General features: G+C 47.7%; 1 protein-coding gene across 1 annotated transcript in view; it reads right to left on the bottom strand.

Moving 5' to 3' along the window:
• Nucleotides 1–700: 700 nt before the first annotated feature.
• LOC140076298 (guanylate-binding protein 1-like) overlaps nucleotides 701–19,255 on the bottom strand; it is a 31,538-nt gene continuing 12,983 nt past the window's right edge. Inside the window, exons 5-11 of the mRNA XM_072122867.1 lie at nucleotides 17,407–17,594; nucleotides 17,019–17,267; nucleotides 8,834–9,114; nucleotides 4,670–4,882; nucleotides 4,211–4,313; nucleotides 3,158–3,351; nucleotides 701–2,047 (exon numbers count right to left, since the gene is read on the bottom strand). Of these exons, the coding sequence (XP_071978968.1) occupies nucleotides 1,808–2,047; nucleotides 3,158–3,351; nucleotides 4,211–4,313; nucleotides 4,670–4,882; nucleotides 8,834–9,114; nucleotides 17,019–17,267; nucleotides 17,407–17,594 (1,468 nt within the window). The 3' untranslated portion in view covers nucleotides 701–1,807. The remainder of the gene's footprint in view (nucleotides 2,048–3,157; nucleotides 3,352–4,210; nucleotides 4,314–4,669; nucleotides 4,883–8,833; nucleotides 9,115–17,018; nucleotides 17,268–17,406; nucleotides 17,595–19,255) is intronic.

The raw sequence follows: 19,255 nt of genomic DNA, 5'->3' as shown, positions 1-19,255 counted from the left end.
TCAGCACTCTCACATTGCTCCCTCTCCTATCTGCCCTCAGGGACAGTCTCCTCTCAGCACTCTTACATTGCTTCCTCTCCTATCTGTCCTCGAGGACAGTCCCCTCTCAGCACTCTCACATTGCTCCCTCTCATATCTGTCCTCCAGGACAGTCCCCTCTTAGTGCTTTTACACTGCTCCGCTCCCATCTGACATTGGGGACAGACTGCTCACCTCCCATTTGACACCGGGAACTGTCTCCTCTGGGCAAAGGATGAGGGGGGGCGGGGCAGTGTGAGTGTTGAGGAGAGACTGTCCCCATGGTTAGAAGGCAGGGGGAGCAGTGTGTGATTGCTTAGAGAATAGTCATGTTTTAACCTTAGATTGAACCTGTCACCAGGTATGTGAGTTTTTGCTGGTGACAGGTTCCAATAGCCCCGGCTTTGCCGATTATCAAAATGTCAGCATTCTGAATCATTTCAGTACTTTATAATAGTTTATTTTTACAGCAGTGAGTCCCGGGGGAGGGGCAGCTGCAGCCTGTGTGCGCCTGTGTCAGTCTCCTCTCCTCCACACTCATCCAGCTCCCTCCCCCCATGTGCACTGAACAGGCTGTAGGTTATCAGTATAAAGCTTTGGAGTAGTGGTGACCGCAGAACGGGACTAGACAGGGGCTCCAGACACAAAACGGTAGCACTTCATTTTTCTTTGTGCAGTCTGCTTGAAATTTTGCTTTATTTGTTTAATTTGATGCGTAAGAGACAGAAATTGTTACAAAATGTAACAATATTTTTTGCACTAATCTACACACGGCTTCAGAAGATAAGACTCCATAATCCTGAGGGGAATTAGTGGATTTAGGATCTTTTGTGGGGTTAGGGGTAATCTCACTTTATTTAAGGACCTCTGCCACCAGGACTGTAAACCCAGGACACTGACATACTGGTGTGCGCCCCCTCTGGCAGGATCCGCTCTTCTTTTCGATTCTTTAGATTGGTTTTTATAAAAAAAAGATTTCAGAATTATGAAAATGAGCCTGAGGGGTTCTAGGAGAGTCGGGAGATCCTCAGGATCATTTGCATCATTTTTATAGCCCTATTTTCTTCAAAACAAGGGCATAGAAAGCTTAAAAAAGAGCGGATCTTGCCAGAGGGGGTGCACACCAGTATGTCAGTGTGCTGGGTATCCTGGTGGTAGATGTCCTGTAATGCGAGTTCTTGTTGTCAGGACTCGCGGTCAGTGAACCCCCTGGACCACCAGGGGAGATGGTACTAGCCAACTCCTGGGACCGGAGTCTAAGTGGCACCTGGTCTTCACCAGAGCCCGCCACAAGGCGGGATGGACTTGCCACCAGGCCGTTCCACAGGTGCGACTAGCCCGCGGTGGCAGCCAAGGTCGCAGCACAGAATCGGAGTCCGGGCTCGTGGTCAGATACAGGCAGGTCGTCAGGACAGGCGGCAGAGATGCAGAACCAGGGTCAAGTCCGAGGTCACAACGGGAGAGCAGAACAGGAACGCAGGAGGGAAGCTTTCTCAATGGCATGAAGCTCAAAGATCCAGCGGGGACTGAAGGGAGCCGCGGGTCTTTATGGGAAACCCGGAAGTGCAGACGCCAATCCGTGGTGCGCTGACCCTTTAAATCTGTGAGTGCTGGCGCTTGTACGCCCTAGGGAGTGGGGACGCACGCTCGGCCTAGTCTGGACGGGGGCAGGAGAGTGGTGAGGCAAGTGTAGGCCGGGGGACGGGGTAGCGCCACCACGGAGAGGGGCACGGGTGTGCTTGTGATCCGCAGCATGGATGGCAGGGACACCTGTGACACTCGTGCTTCTTCAGGATTTATTGCTGCTCTTGAATTCTCTCCATTTTCGTATCGCTTTAGTCTTGACCGCTTTTCCTGCCAAGTCGATAATGGTGGGGGCAATGTAACTGACCACGCTCTTGAATTTGTCTACGATGGGCGCGTACCACTCAGGCTCCTGTGACTCCTCTTTCTCCTGACAGTCATCGATCTGCGCCTGGTACATCATGGCCTGTTTTTGCATCCCCTGTTTCAGGTAGGAATCTCGCTCCTGGGAAACAACAAGAAGCAGAAGGTGCACATCAAGGCAGGGACATAGAAGTCTACTATGGGGTGGATGGGGTCTTACGTCTGGTTCACATGGAGGAACAAGTGCAAAACCTCTCCCTTTCAGTTTCAGACAAGTTCCCACTGGAGCAGATTTGCCCCTTGACTTTAAAAGAAACCTCACAAATTTCGAGAGGAATCATGGACAGAAGGATCAACATCCATGATTGAAAAACTGATTTTGACATAGAATTGGGGTGGATTTTTCTTGTCAAATTGCTTGTCTGAAAGGAGTAGAAGTGGAAGACGCTCATAATCTGCTTCTGAAATCTTCTACAATCGTGATCCGGAAGCCTGAGGAGGCCTGTCCTTAATCCTCAGAGGGAACAGAGGAACAGGGTCTTTTAGAAATGTGGTATTAAGTCCTACAATGTGGAAGGAAGTCGTATAAGGAGCACCGGGGTCCGACTTCTAGAACCTCTTCGTGAGAAGGTTGGGCCTACAAGTTCTATCTCGTGTTTTCACTTCTATGGGGCGACCATGATCTGACCATGACCATGATCCGATGATCTGACATCTGCCGTCGGAGGACAGTGGAAGAGCCTCCTACATGAGACCATTATCAGCCTCGTCTTTATGGTTGCATCGACCATAAGTACCATGGCCACAAGGAAGGATGAACAGGGTACGTTTGTGGGTTTTTTGTCCCCAACCTGATCCCATCTCTCTAGGTATTTGGAAAGCAACTTTAAAGGAAGTAAGATAAGTGTTGGAGCACCGGGGTTGGACTTCTAGAACCTCTTCATGAGAAGGTTGGGCCTACAAGTTCTATCTCGTGTTTTCACTTCTATGGGGCGACCATGTGATTCTACTCCAGGCTTCACGCTCTGGTTGATGATGTGAAATTGTTGTAACGTAACAAGGCCAAACTATCGATGATCTGACATCTGCCATCGGAGGACAGTGAAAGAGATGAGACCATTATCAGCCTCGTCTTTATGGTTGCATTGACCATTAGTGTTCCTACACTGGTAGAGTCAAATGATAACATAGAAAGGATAAGTATCTATGATGAGCACTTCCTCCTCCAGATATTTTAGTAAAAGGACCTTACCCTCTCCTTCTCGGCAATCACCCGTCTCAGTTCACACTTCATGAGTTCTCGTTCTTCGGCTATCTTCTCCAGCACACCCATCATGTTCTTCTCTACAGATATCTGCTGGTCTTTAGATTTCTCAGTCTTCTTCAATTCTTCCAGTTCCTTCACTTTTTGCTCCATCTCTTGGACCTTCTTCCTCGTGTTCTCCTCTGCAGAGGAAAGAATTGTGGAAAAGCTGGTGTTACTGTGAGCAGGGCTACTTATTGTCTGACTCTTTTGTTCCTCCAATCGGGCAAAAACTTTGCACAAAAAACTTGTGTATTTTATGGAGCATCAAGTCCTTGTAGTGGAAACACTATGTAAAAACCAGGACAAGAAGATTCAAACTTGACCCTATTAGATATTGTCCCTGGAGAGATGTGTGAACCATACCTTTGTGTCCTCACACTGCTGTGCTCTGTGCTCTCTACCAACAGTGTTGGGTATTGCCCCTGGAAAGAGATGTGCAATCATATGGCTGTGTATGTTGTTAGTAGCAGCAGGACTGTGATATATGGATTATATTCCAGGATTGTACTGGGGCTTGTCCTCACACTGCTGTGCTCTTGTTGCCGCTCTCTGTACTGAACTGCTCTACAGCTTTTGCTTCTTCTATGAGGGACTGATAGTCTACAACCACAAGCCTGCTACATCTTGTACACACACTAGAGGAGAAATCTCTGGAGAAACTTGATGCACAGATCTAAGAGCACAGCAGTGTGAGAGTGGAAGTTGGTAGAGGTGGTTCTCTTTAAAGTGGTTGAAAGACATGGCTGCTTTTTTATTCCAAAACTTGCTCTTCTCCTGACCATGGAAAGTGCATGGTATTGCAACTCATCTCCATTCACCTCTATAGAACTGGGGTACAGTACCGGCACTTACCACGATCAGGTGTGGCGCTGTTTTTGGAAGAAAAGCAGCCATGTTTTTTAACCTCAGGACATCCCCTTTAAGACAGGGAGTGGAGGATAAATTACTGATAACCACCGGACCCAGGGCCTATAAATGTCAGTAGACGTGATCCCTCACCTTCCAGTTCTTTCTCTTTCTCAGTCAAGGCTTCGTCACTTTTCAGGATGGTGATTCCGATGGATTCCTTAGATGCCAGATATTCCTGGAGCACGGCTGCGGCCTACGCAGGTAAACAGGTATAGAAAATACATGATAAAGACTTGGCCTACAGAAATATGGACTTCATCTCCACCACTGAAGCTAAGTGCAGGACTCACACCTCCTCTGGTTCTCCACTTTACAAAATTACCGACATGTTTGTTGTGAAAGTCCAAGACACCTCCGGGGGTAGATTCTAGATATTCATGGACCTTTGATGATGTCATGACCACTTATGCAATGTCTGGCCTCATCCAGAACATGAGGTTGATCAGAAGGCTATGACATGATCAAAAATCCTTTAGCCTCCCAATATCTAACCAATGAGGGCGGGTCTCATGTGGCAGCCATTTTGTGACATCCAACTAAAGCACCGACCTGAACACCTTTCCCGGGTTCCATGTTATATTTCTCCTCTATTTCTTTTAAGTCTTTCTTGAATTTCTCATGGCCGCCTCGATTGGTGTACGCCCCTTGACGTAAAGCCGCCTCGTGCTCTCCGGAGAACTTCTTGATCAGAGCTTCACACACTTCCCGGGACTTTGCCTCGTTCACTTTACAGAACTCATGCTTCTTCTGCTCCATCAGTTCCTGCAGAGAGAAATGTACTACAAGATCTAGACCGAGCAGAGGGATCTCATTCTAGCCTCAGGTAAGGACATGTCGGGAATCTTAAAGGGATTTCTGAGATTTGCATATTTTAGACCAGCAGGGGGTCCTGTAAAACAATGAAGGAACTTATACTTCCATATATTGTTCCCTCACATCCGGGGCTATGGCTCTGGTCACTGCTGGTCTCTGTGGCCACAGTGGTGGCATCGTCTTGAAGACTATCACCTGACCAGTATCAAAGTGTTGTCTAATGAAGCCTCAAGATACTGAACCAAAACTGGATGATTACTGAAAGTCTCTTTAAGTTGGGTTTGTAACAATAACAATAATCTATCTGATACATCAGAGAATGGAGCCCAGTGAGGACCAAGGCTCAGGACATATCTCAGGACCACTGGAAATGACCATCAGTGGCTGGGGTGGTGACCTACCTCAACCATAAGCATCACCAAGAATCTTCTACGGCTCCTAAGAACATTTGTGTTGTGTTAATGTCCCCAGGCATTTCATATGTAGAAAGTATAAAATATTGTGACATGCTGGAAAAATAGTCAATCCCTTGAGTGGCCACATTTGGACATATGTTGGATCTTCCAAAATAATATATTTCCACCACGTTCCATGACGGCCCCCACCTGGCTAAATAATCTACTAATCGACAACCCAAGTATACCCATATTCCACGGTTTTCCAAAAACGCACAAAGATATTTTTCCGCCACCCCTCCGTCCCATCATCTCAGGCATTGGGTCTCTCAATGAGAGGCTCAGTGCCTGGGTTGATGTTCATCTCCAACCCTTAGTGTTACGTACACCAGGCTTTCTCAAAGATGGATCTGACATACTCAAAACATTTCACGATTTCGCTTGGCAGAATACTTTCAGATTTGCCACTTGTGATGTGGTCAACTTATATTCATGCATCCCCCACCATACTGCCATAGATGCCATCAAATATCACTTAACAAAATACAGTATGTACGAATCCAATCTTCAGATCTTCATCTTACTTGCAATCGAATTTCTGTTAAAACATAATTTTTTTATGTTCAACAAAGAATTCTTTTTACAAATCTGCGGAGCCCCAATGGGGTCAAAATTTTCACCATCGTTAGCCATATTATTCGTTGCATGGTGGGAAGAACAATTCATTTTTTCTGTCCACAATCCTTTTTCACACAATATAATTTACTATGGTCGTTATGTGGACGATATCATTTTAGTATGGCAAGGTGACTCCTTTACATTTTCAAATTTCATCAAATATATAAACAATAACAATGTCAATTTAAAATTCACCAATGAAAATCCATCTCTCAAAATTAATTTTCTTGATATCTCACTAACAGCATCTACATCATCCAAAACAGTAAAAACATCTATGTTTACAAAGCCCTTAGCAGGCAATTCCACATTATGTGCTACCAGTTGTCACCCCATTCACACCATACATGCCATCCCCTATGGAGAGCTTCTTCGTGCGAAAAGAATATGTTCAGACGATGTTAGTTTTCAGGATAATGCTATTAATATTGAAAATAAATTAATCAAAAGAGGATATTCCAGAAAACTTCTGTCCACTTCCCGAAACAGAGTCAATAAAATCAAAAGACAACAACTTTTATCAAGCAGTTCAACGAAAGTCAAAAATAACAGAACAGGAAAGACACAAAGTATCCCCACATTTAGCACACCGTATAGTCCACAATTTAACAAGATAAAGAATATTATACAAAAGTACATTCCAATACTAAATCAAGATACCACATTGAATGAAATCTTAAAACAGGGACACAGATGTGTCGCCAAACGGGGTCAAACATTAGCCAATATTTTATCTCCCAGTATGATTAACACCCAAACAGAACAGAACACATGGCTTTCAATAAAAGGCTTCTACAAATGTGGAGGGTCTCGCTGCAACGTATGCCCACTAGCCCTTAACAAAACATTAGAATTTACAATAGATTCACAGAAAACTCAGAAAATCACTTCATTCATAAATTGTGATTCTCATCACGTAGTATATCAAATATATTGTACAGAATGCACCAGTACTTATGTAGGTTGCACAGTACAAAAACTTAAATCAAGGATAAGTCAACATATCCTTAACATAAAGAATGGTGATGTCAACGCATCCGGAGCAGCGAGACACTTTGTAGAATGCCACAATAGAAGTACAGCTACCTTTCGTTTCTTTGGAGCTGAACGGGTTCATTGTCCAGCACGTGGAGGTGATTGGAGGAAAATACTCCTAAGACGCGAAGCATACTGGATATTAGCCTTGGGTACAAGGTTCCCTAGAGGCATGAACTCCAAAAACGATCTCTCATATATATACTAAGTGTATTTCCCCTTTTTTCTGTTACTCATCCTTAATCCTCCAGTCTTCCATTCAAACTAATATATACTCTTGTAATATCCTTCGTCCAACTGCTTAAGCCTAAAAGTAGATTGCTATTTACATGTAAGATTAACAAATTTCATTGTACTTCATATTATATCAAAGTTACAATTTCAAATGCATTTTTTTACTATTCGCATAAGAACTTACAAAAACTATGCCTATTATAATACCTATTCTATACTTAAGCCTCAATTTCATGCATTATGTCTTCTCCGAACTATTGCGGACATGACGTCAATCAGCCATCAGGTGCATGCAGGTAATTTAAATGACTTACATTCATTTGTTTTTAACCTTTCACCATGAGTAAGGCTTAGGTACAAGCCGAAACGCGTAGGTGGCTCGCCTACATGTTCACTGCACAGATTTTTTAATGTGAGAAGAATAAACGCTACCTTTTATTGGATGTGCCACGTCTACCTCGTTTCTTGGTTTCGTTTGGATATAAAGCCAGCAAGACGCCGAGCACTCCGACACAGCCTCCCACTGCCTCAAATCGGCCTCCACATGGGTATGTGAAACCAACTTTTTTACAGTTTTTTCTCTTTGTGGCTAAATAATGGGTGGGCCGTCATGGTCACTAGAGGAAACCGAATTACCGCTAAGACTAATTCCATATTTCCACCACGTTCCATGACGGCCCCCCCCATTATTTAGCCAGGTGGGGGCTGTCATGGAACGTGGTGGAAACCGAATTACCGCTAAGACTAATTCCATATTTCCACCACGTTCCATGACGGCCCCCCCCATTATTTAGCCAGGTGGGGGCTGTCATGGAACGTGGTGGAAACCGAATTACCGGTAAGACTAATTCCATATTTTTCAAAGATGGTCATCTTGTTCCTCACATTGGGATATGTGAAGCCAAGAGCAAAGGTGAGGAAGAAAAAATCAGTACCAGGGATTCGAGATCCTCCTGGTCCATTAAGGGATGGACTTCATTCTTTGAATGGATCCTTAGTAGGTTAGGCACATTTACTTACCCGGTCCATTCGTGTTCCAGCGGCGGCTTCTCTGACGAGCGTTCGGGTCTTCCGGCGATTCATGAAGGTCCTGCGCCCGATGTCCACCAGGTGGCGCTGCTGCGCCGAAGTCCGCCGAGGTGCCCCGGAGTTCATCGTTTTCAACGTGGTGCATGTGAGTATGGCCCGTGCGACCAATTATTTTTTTTTAAATGCGGCGGTTTTCCGAATCCGTCGGGTTACCGTTCGGCCACGCCCCCCGATTTCCGTTGCGTGCAAATCGGAAATATTCGGGTAACACGTCGGGAAAACGCGAATCGGGCCCTTAGTAAATGACCCCCAATGTCTCCTTAAAACCTATGATAGTGTCCTCCGAGTGCCCTCAGAAATAATTTGTTTGCTTCTACTTATGATTTCCACTTAGTATTGAGATAAAAGTTGTCTTGACTAGCAACTTGATCTCACCAAGATCACTCATGGTTTAGATGGAGGTCACTCATGGTTTAGACGTAGATTAGAAGGTGTAAGGAGGGGACATGTTTTCGGGCGTGAGACTCACCATATATTCCTTTAGGAATGTTTGTTCATGATCTCTAAAGGACCTTTTCAAAAATTTCTGGAGCGCTTCATTCTCACACCGTCTGCTGAACTCCAGGAACTGGTTCAAAGTGTTGGTGGGGAAGGTCACGCTTTCCTTCATCTTGTTCTCGTAATGTTGCACAGCTTCCTGCACAGCTGCTTGGTTCTCCATGTCAGACAATGTATGGGCCACGTCCTCCATGCAGGCTATTTTGGAGGTCATTATTGCTTCGGTGTAACTTTTTGCCAAATGACCAAGTTCTGACAACAAAAAAATGTAATGGATGGATCTACAAATTCTTACACTTAGATGGAGATCTGTCGGGACGTGATTTGAGTTGGGGAAGTAGAGATAGTAGTTCACACACAGGTGAGGGGGGGATAGTAGTTCACACACAGGTGAGGTGGGGATAGTAGTTCACACACAGGTGAGGTGGGGATAGTAGTTCACACACAGGTGAGGTGGGGATAGTAGTTCACACACAGGTGAGGTGGGGATAGTAGTTCACACACAGGTGAGGTGGGGATAGTAGTTCACACACAGGTGAGGTGGGGATAGTAGTTCACATACAGGTGAGGTGAGGATAGTAGTTCACACACAGGTGAGGTGGGGATAGTAGTTCACACACAGGTGAGGGGGGATAGTAGTTCACACACAGGTGAGGTGGGGATAGTAGTTCACACACAGGTGAGGTGGGGATAGTAGTTCACACACAGGTGAGGTGGGGATAGTAGTTCACACACAGGTGAGGTGGGGATAGTAGTTCACACACAGGTGAGGTGGGGATAGTAGTTCACACACAGGTGAGGTGGGGATAGTAGTTCACACACAGGTGAGGTGGGGATAGTAGTTCACACACAGGTGAGGTGGGGATAGTAGTTCACATACAGGTGAGGTGAGGATAGTAGTTCACACACAGGTGAGGTGGGGATAGTAGTTCACACACAGGTGAGGGGGGGATAGTAGTTCACACACAGGTGAGGTGGGGATAGTAGTTCACACACAGGTGAGGTGGGGATAGTAGTTCACACACAGGTGAGGTGGGGATAGTAGTTCACACACAGGTGAGGGGGGATAGTAGTTCACACACAGGTGAGGTGGGGATAGTAGTTCACACACAGGTGAGGTGGGGATAGTAGTTCACACACAGGTGAGGTGGGGATAGTAGTTCACACACAGGTGAGGGGGGGATAGTAGTTCACACACAGGTGAGGTGGGGATAGTAGTTCACACACAGGTGAGGTGGGGATAGTAGTTCACACACAGGTGAGGTGAGGATAGTAGTTCACACACAGGTGAGGTGGGGATAGTAGTTCACACACAGGTGAGGGGGGGATAGTAGTTCACACACAGGTGAGGTGGGGATAGTAGTTCACACACAGGTGAGGTGGGGATAGTAGTTCACACACAGGTGAGGTGGGGATAGTAGTTCACACACAGGTGAGGGGGGGATAGTAGTTCACACACAGGTGAGGTGGGGATAGTAGTTCACACACAGGTGAGGTGGGGATAGTAGTTCACACACAGGTGAGGTGGGGATAGTAGTTCACACACAGGTGAGGGGGGGATAGTAGTTCACACACAGGTGAGGTGGGGATAGTAGTTCACACACAGGTGAGGTGGGGATAGTAGTTCACACACAGGTGAGGTGGGGATAGTAGTTCACACACAGGTGAGGTGGGGATAGTAGTTCACACACAGGTGAGGTGGGGATAGTAGTTCACATACAGGTGAGGTGGGGATAGTAGTTCACACACAGGTGAGGGGGGGATAGTAGTTCCTCTCACAGGTGAGGTGGGGATAGTAGTTCACACACAGGTGAGGTGGGGATAGTAGTTCACATACAGGTGAGGTGGGGATAGTAGTTCACACACAGGTGAGGTGGGGATAGTAGTTCACATACAGGTGAGGGGGGGATAGTAGTTCACATACAGGTGAGGTGGGGATAGTAGTTCACATACAGGTGAGGTGGGGATAGTAGTTCACACACAGGTGAGGTGGGGATAGTAGTTCACACACAGGTGAGGGGGGGATAGTAGTTCACACACAGGTGAGGGGGGGATAGTAGTTCCACTCACAGGTGAGGTGGGGATAGTAGTTCACACACAGGTGAGGTGGGGATAGTAGTTCACATACAGGTGAGGTGGGGATAGTAGTTCACACACAGGTGAGGTGGGGATAGTAGTTCACACACAGGTGAGGTGGGGATAGTAGTTCACACACAGGTGAGGGGGGGATAGTAGTTCACACACAGGTGAGGGAGGGATAGTAGTTCACACACAGGTGAGGTGGGGATAGTAGTTCACACACAGGTGAGGTGGGGATAGTAGTTCTCTCACAGGTGAGGTGGGGATAGTAGTTCACACACAGGTGAGGTGGGGATAGTAGTTCACACACAGGTGAGGTGGGGATAGTAGTTCACACACAGGTGAGGTGGGGATAGTAGTTCACACACAGGTGAGGTGGGGATAGTAGTTCACACACAGGTGAGGTGGGGATAGTAGTTCACACACAGGTGAGGTGGGGATAGTAGTTCACACACAGGTGAGGGGGGGATAGTAGTTCACACACAGGTGAGGTGGGGATAGTAGTTCACATACAGGTGAGGTGGGGATAGTAGTTCACACACAGGTGAGGGGGGGATAGTAGTTCCTCTCACAGGTGAGGTGGGGATAGTAGTTCACACACAGGTGAGGTGGGGATAGTAGTTCACATACAGGTGAGGTGGGGATAGTAGTTCACACACAGGTGAGGTGGGGATAGTAGTTCACATACAGGTGAGGGGGGGATAGTAGTTCACATACAGGTGAGGTGGGGATAGTAGTTCACATACAGGTGAGGTGGGGATAGTAGTTCACACACAGGTGAGGTGGGGATAGTAGTTCACACACAGGTGAGGGGGGGATAGTAGTTCACACACAGGTGAGGGGGGGATAGTAGTTCCTCTCACAGGTGAGGTGGGGATAGTAGTTCACACACAGGTGAGGTGGGGATAGTAGTTCACACACAGGTGAGGTGGGGATAGTAGTTCACACACAGGTGAGGGGGGGATAGTAGTTCACATACAGGTGAGGTGGGGATAGTAGTTCACATACAGGTGAGTTGGGGATAGTAGTTCACACACAGGTGAGGGGGGGATAGTAGTTCCTCTCACAGGTGAGGTGGGGATAGTAGTTCACACACAGGTGAGGGGGGGATAGTAGTTCACATACAGGTGAGGTGGGGATAGTAGTTCACACACAGGTGAGGTGGGGATAGTAGTTCACATACAGGTGAGGTGGGGATAGTAGTTCACACACAGGTGAGGTGGGGATAGTAGTTCACACACAGGTGAGGGGGGATAGTAGTTCACATACAGGTGAGGTGAGGATAGTAGTTCACACACAGGTGAGGTGAGGATAGTAGTTCACACACAGGTGAGGGGGGGATAGTAGTTCCTCTCACAGGTGAGGTGGGGATAGTAGTTCACACACAGGTGAGGTGGGGATAGTAGTTCACATACAGGTGAGGTGGGGATAGTAGTTCACACACAGGTGAGGTGGGGATAGTAGTTCACATACAGGTGAGGTGGGGATAGTAGTTCACACACAGGTGAGGGGGGGATAGTAGTTCACACACAGGTGAGGGAGGGATAGTAGTTCACACACAGGTGAGGTGGGGATAGTAGTTCACACACAGGTGAGGTGGGGATAGTAGTTCTTCTCACAGGTGAGGTGGGGATAGTAGTTCACACACAGGTGAGGTGGGGATAGTAGTTCACACACAGGTGAGGTGGGGATAGTAGTTCACACACAGGTGAGGTGGGGATAGTAGTTCACACACAGGTGAGGTGGGGATAGTAGTTCACACACAGGTGAGGTGGGGATAGTAGTTCACACACAGGTGAGGTGGGGATAGTAGTTCACACACAGGTGAGGGGGGGATAGTAGTTCACACACAGGTGAGGTGGGGATAGTAGTTCACACACAGGTGAGGTGGGGATAGTAGTTCTTCTCACAGGTGAGGTGGGGATAGTAGTTCACACACAGGTGAGGTGGGGATAGTAGTTCACACACAGGTGAGGTGGGGATAGTAGTTCACACACAGGTGAGGTGGGGATAGTAGTTCACACACAGGTGAGGTGGGGATAGTAGTTCACACACAGGTGAGGTGGGGATAGTAGTTCACACACAGGTGAGGTGGGGATAGTAGTTCACACACAGGTGAGGGGGGGATAGTAGTTCACACACAGGTGAGGTGGGGATAGTAGTTCACATACAGGTGAGGTGGGGATAGTAGTTCACACACAGGTGAGGGGGGGATAGTAGTTCCTCTCACAGGTGAGGTGGGGATAGTAGTTCACACACAGGTGAGGTGGGGATAGTAGTTCACATACAGGTGAGGTGGGGATAGTAGTTCACACACAGGTGAGGTGGGGATAGTAGTTCACATACAGGTGAGGGGGGGATAGTAGTTCACATACAGGTGAGGTGGGGATAGTAGTTCACATACAGGTGAGGTGGGGATAGTAGTTCACACACAGGTGAGGTGGGGATAGTAGTTCACACACAGGTGAGGGGGGGATAGTAGTTCACACACAGGTGAGGGGGGGATAGTAGTTCCTCTCACAGGTGAGGTGGGGATAGTAGTTCACACACAGGTGAGGTGGGGATAGTAGTTCACACACAGGTGAGGTGGGGATAGTAGTTCACACACAGGTGAGGGGGGGATAGTAGTTCACATACAGGTGAGGTGGGGATAGTAGTTCACATACAGGTGAGGTGGGGATAGTAGTTCACACACAGGTGAGGGGGGGATAGTAGTTCCTCTCACAGGTGAGGTGGGGATAGTAGTTCACACACAGGTGAGGGGGGGATAGTAGTTCACATACAGGTGAGGTGGGGATAGTAGTTCACACACAGGTGAGGTGGGGATAGTAGTTCACATACAGGTGAGGTGGGGATAGTAGTTCACACACAGGTGAGGGGGGGATAGTAGTTCACACACAGGTGAGGGGGGGATAGTAGTTCACACACAGGTGAGGTGGGGATAGTAGTTCACACACAGGTGAGGTGGGGATAGTAGTTCTTCTCACAGGTGAGGTGGGGATAGTAGTTCACACACAGGTGAGGTGGGGATAGTAGTTCACACACAGGTGAGGTGGGGATAGTAGTTCACACACAGGTGAGGTGGGGATAGTAGTTCCTCTCACAGGTGAGGTGGGGATAGTAGTTCACACACAGGTGAGGTGGGGATAGTAGTTCACACACAGGTGAGGTGGGGATAGTAGTTCACACACAGGTGAGGGGGGGATAGTAGTTCTTCTCACAGGTGAGGTGGGGATAGTAGTTCACACACAGGTGAGGTGGGGATAGTAGTTCACACACAGGTGAGGTGGGGATAGTAGTTCACACACAGGTGAGGTGGGGATAGTAGTTCACATACAGGTGAGGTGGGGATAGTAGTTCACACACAGGTGAGGTGGGGATAGTAGTTCACACACAGGTGAGGTGGGGATAGTAGTTCACACACAGGTGAGGTGGGGATAGTAGTTCACACACAGGTGAGGGGGGATAGTAGTTCACACACAGGTGAGGTGGGGATAGTAGTTCACATACAGGTGAGGGGGGGATAGTAGTTCACACACAGGTGAGGTGGGGATAGTAGTTCACACACAGGTGAGGTGGGGATAGTAGTTCTCATACAGGTGAGGGGGGGATAGTAGTTCACACACAGGTGAGGTGGGGATAGTAGTTCACACACAGGTGAGGTGGGGATAGTAGTTCTTCTCACAGGTGAGGTGGGGATAGTAGTTCACACACAGGTGAGGTGGGGATAGTAGTTCACACACAGGTGAGGTGGGGATAGTAGTTCACACACAGGTGAGGTGGGGATAGTAGTTCACACACAGGTGAGGTGGGGATAGTAGTTCACACACAGGTGAGGTGGGGATAGTAGTTCACACACAGGTGAGGTGGGGATAGTAGTTCACACACAGGTGAGGGGGGGATAGTAGTTCACACACAGGTGAGGTGGGGATAGTAGTTCACATACAGGTGAGGTGGGGATAGTAGTTCACACACAGGTGAGGGGGGATAGTAGTTCCTCTCACAGGTGAGGTGGGGATAGTAGTTCACACACAGGTGAGGTGGGGATAGTAGTTCACATACAGGTGAGGTGGGGATAGTAGTTCACACACAGGTGAGGTGGGGATAGTAGTTCACATACAGGTGAGGGGGGGATAGTAGTTCACATACAGGTGAGGTGGGGATAGTAGTTCACATACAGGTGAGGTGGGGATAGTAGTTTACACACAGGTGAGGTGGGGATAGTAGTTCACACACAGGTGAGGGGGGGATAGTAGTTCACACACAGGTGAGGGGGGGATAGTAGTTCACACACAGGTGAGGTGGGGATAGTAGTTCACACACAGGTGAGGGGGGGATAGTAGTTCACACACAGGTGAGGTGGGGATAGTAGTTCACACACAGGTGAGGTGGGGATAGTAGTTCACACACAGGTGAGGTGGGGATAGTAGTTCCTCTCACAGGTGAGGTGGGGATAGTAGTTCACACACAGGTGAGGTGGGGATAGTAGTTCCTCTCACAGGTGAGGTGGGGATAGTAGTTCACACACAGGTGAGGGGGGGATAGTAGTTCACACACAGGTGAGGTGGGGATAGTAGTTCACACACAGGTGAGGTGGGGATAGTAGTTCACACACAGGTGAGGGGGGGATAGTAGTTCACACACAGGTGAGGGGGGGATAGTAGTTCACACACAGGTGAGGTGGAGATAGTAGTTCACACACAGGTGAGGTGGGGATAGTAGTTCCTCTCACAGGTGAGGTGGGGATAGTAGTTCCTCTCACAGGTGAGGTGGGGATAGTAGTTCACACACAGGTGAGGGGGGGATAGTAGTTCACACACAGGTGAGGTGGGGATAGTAGTTCACACACAGGTGAGGTGGGGATAGTAGTTCACACACAGGTGAGGTGGGGATAGTAGTTCACACACAGGTGAGGTGGGGATAGTAGTTCACACACAGGTGAGGTGGGGATAGTAGTTCACACACAGGTGAGGTGGGGATAGTAGTTCACACACAGGTGAGGTGGGGATAGTAGTTCACACACAGGTGAGGTGGGGATAGTAGTTCACACACAGGTGAGGTGGGGATAGTAGTTCACACACAGGTGAGGTGGGGATAGTAGTTCCTCTCACAGGTGAGGTGGGGATAGTAGTTCACACACAGGTGAGGGGGGGATAGTAGTTCACACACAGGTGAGGTGGGGATAGTAGTTCACACACAGGTGAGGGGGGGATAGTAGTTCACACACAGGTGAGGTGGGGATAGTAGTTCCTCTCACAGGTGAGGGGGGGATAGTAGTTCACATACAGGTGAGGGGGGATAGTAGTTCACACACAGGTGAGGGGGGGATAGTAGTTCACACACAGGTGAGGTGGGGATAGTAGTTCCTCTCACAGGTGAGGGGGGGATAGTAGTTCCTCTCACAGGTGAGGGGGGGATAGTAGTTCACACACAGGTGAGGTGGGGATAGTAGTTCACACACAGGTGAGGTGGGGATAGTAGTTCCTCTCACAGGTGAGGTGGGGATAGTAGTTCACACACAGGTGAGGGGGGGATAGTAGTTCACACACAGGTGAGGTGGGGATAGTAGTTCACACACAGGTGAGGTGGGGATAGTAGTTCACACACAGGTGAGGTGGGGATAGTAGTTCACACACAGGTGAGGGGGGGATAGTAGTTCACACACAGGTGAGGTGGGGATAGTAGTTCACACACAGGTGAGGTGGGGATAGTAGTTCACACACAGGTGAGGTGGGGATAGTAGTTCTTCTCACAGGTGTGTACTGTCAGGTAGGTAGGGGAGTCGTCTATTATCAAGTTGGGTTAGTAGATTATACTAAGGAAGAGATGGTCTATCTCCAAGTAAGAACTGTAGCCTACGGTCAGATAACAATTTTATTTTAGGTGTAAACTTGTGTCTACAATGAGGTCAGGTCGAGATTGTAAACTCTTCTAAGTGGAAGATATTGGTCTACACTTGCGGACAGTTGTCCACTCTTATTCTTAATTTGTGCCAGTATTATACAATGTGGTCAGGACTGTTTTCCATTCCCACCCATGTCTAAAGATGGAATCCCTGGACGGTTCAGTAAACTCACGGTTTCCGGTAATTCCGATGCCACCAATCACTTTCTTGGCTTCGGCTTCTTGGAAGACATAGTCGCAGAACCTCTTTGTCTGCTCCAGAAATTCAGGTTTCAATTTACTCTCGGAAATATTTTCCATGTTCTGGAGATCTTCCTTCTCTGGAGACGGTTGATCAAAGACGTAGCACTTTCGGCTCCTGAAGTACATGCGGAGACGTTTCCGGGGTCTATTGAAATCCTCGTCCCGGGTCGTTCTTTCAGCTGTCAGTAAGACAAGACATATTAGTGAGTGAGTAGTCTCTACCTTCCCTCATCTCTGGCCCCAGGTCACTTCGGACTAGAGATCATTCTCATGCATCTTCATCTCTTTAGGATCTTGAGGTGTCTTCTTGTTACTTACGGTTTTTCAGCTTTAGCGCGTTCTCCAGATACTCATCCTCCGTCACTGATCTCCCATCTACATTAAGCCGCAGGTGGAAATCTCTCACCGCCCAGATGAAAATGGGAAAATGCATGGAAAATTCTGCCTCCTCGTCCTCATTGTCTGTAGATTTTACCTTAATAAGTTCTGCAATATCTCCCACAAATCTGTTCAGAGTCGATAAGGAATAGGAGTCCGATGGCTAAATTTACCCAAAAAGTGTAAGAAATCTTCATGGTTTGGCATTGAATTTTTATACTTGTTTAGAGTGTCCAGATTTGACCTCGTAAGGGTGGTGGCACACGAGGGGTTTTGAACCCGTTTTTAAGCAGTCCCTTAAAAAACGCATGCATTTCTGAAAAACGTCAGTTTTCCCCAATTATCTTAATTAAAACCGGTCAAAAACGGATGCGTTTTTTAAAGGACTGCTTAAAAACAGGCCAAAAACCGGGTTCAAAATGCCACGTGTGGGCAGGGATCACATGGAGACAAGGGAGGTCCACCATAAACCCAAAGTTCCTTCATTCCAGAACACGGCAACCTACAGGCCACAGTAACAAATCCACTGGTCCAGGCGTTGGTTGGATCTATCTGATCACAGGCTGGTATATAGGGAGCCTCAGGCTGCGGAGGTCATGGAGATGCTTCAGCACCAGGCTTAGGCTCTTGAAGGTCCTGCAGGCCTGGAATCTCTACAGGCCGAGTGTCTGGACAGCAGGTCTCAGACACATCTGCTTCTTACTCCATCTTAGGAAGAAAGACCTAAAGACCCAGAACTTTCCAGCCACAGAAAGGTTTCATAACCTTCCCTTGGGAGTGGTCAGTCCAGGGATCATCCATCCAGGACCTTTGTAACAGAAGTAATAAGGATTCATAAACATGACCTTCTATTGGTCACATTAATCACATTTCACACACACATCACGTTTTTTGAAAATGCATCCGTTTTTGACCGGTTTTCCCAATTATCCTAATTAAAACCAGTCAGAAACGCATGCGTTGTTCAACGCACTGCTTAAAAACGGGCGAAAAACAGGTTCAAAACATCACGTGTGCCACCACCCTAAGGCAATTTAGGACTGTGCTTCTGTGAGGAGTATTCCTGCCTCTGGAAATTAGCCCCATCCCATCATTTGGTTTCGCTGGAATTTTGTATATGTTGTAGGATCATAGTAACATGACACGAGGCCGGGTCATGTCATGATGTTCCCTTGGCAGTAGCTGCCTGACCATTTAATTGCTCTTGATTACTCCAATTGTACTCACTGGGGGATATTTATCATACGCTGGTGCTTGTGCCTCTTGATCTATCGGGCTGCCAGCAGTGCAGCGCTTAACCTACGGCAGGCAAGGCCTGGCGTAGAAAGAAACGCAGTCGGCAACTTTTCACGTATGAAAAGTCGCCTACAGCAGCGAGTAATGCCCCGCGCCGGCCCACTCCCGTCCGGCCGCGCCCCCCACTTGGCCGGCCTTGCCCCCCCTTCACGCCCCTTCACGCCCCACTGGCATGAAGGTGGCGGATTGGGGAAAATAATCGCAAAAGCTAGCATTTGCGATTATTTCAGGGCCTCTGCGCCAGTGGCGGTGCACAGAGGTCCTGATAAATATCCCCCACTCTCTTTCTATTTGGTGAGATGTCCCTATGGAATTATAAATAAATTTTGGACTTCTATTGTATTCACCTCAAACTATCAGATATATAAGTCAAAGTTGGCCAAATCCGCAGATCCCTTCAGTCTTAACCAACCATCTAGTGTGATGAGGCCACCTGATTCTTCTCCAATGTCCTCCAGAATTTAGCTGCCGATCCTTTTGTTTCAGAAGACGT

The sequence above is a fragment of the Engystomops pustulosus genome, chromosome 8 (genome assembly GCF_040894005.1).
Source record: "Engystomops pustulosus chromosome 8, aEngPut4.maternal, whole genome shotgun sequence".
Classification (NCBI taxonomy): Eukaryota; Metazoa; Chordata; class Amphibia; order Anura; family Leptodactylidae; genus Engystomops; species Engystomops pustulosus.
This window is presented reverse-complemented; position numbering and strand designations above follow the sequence as displayed.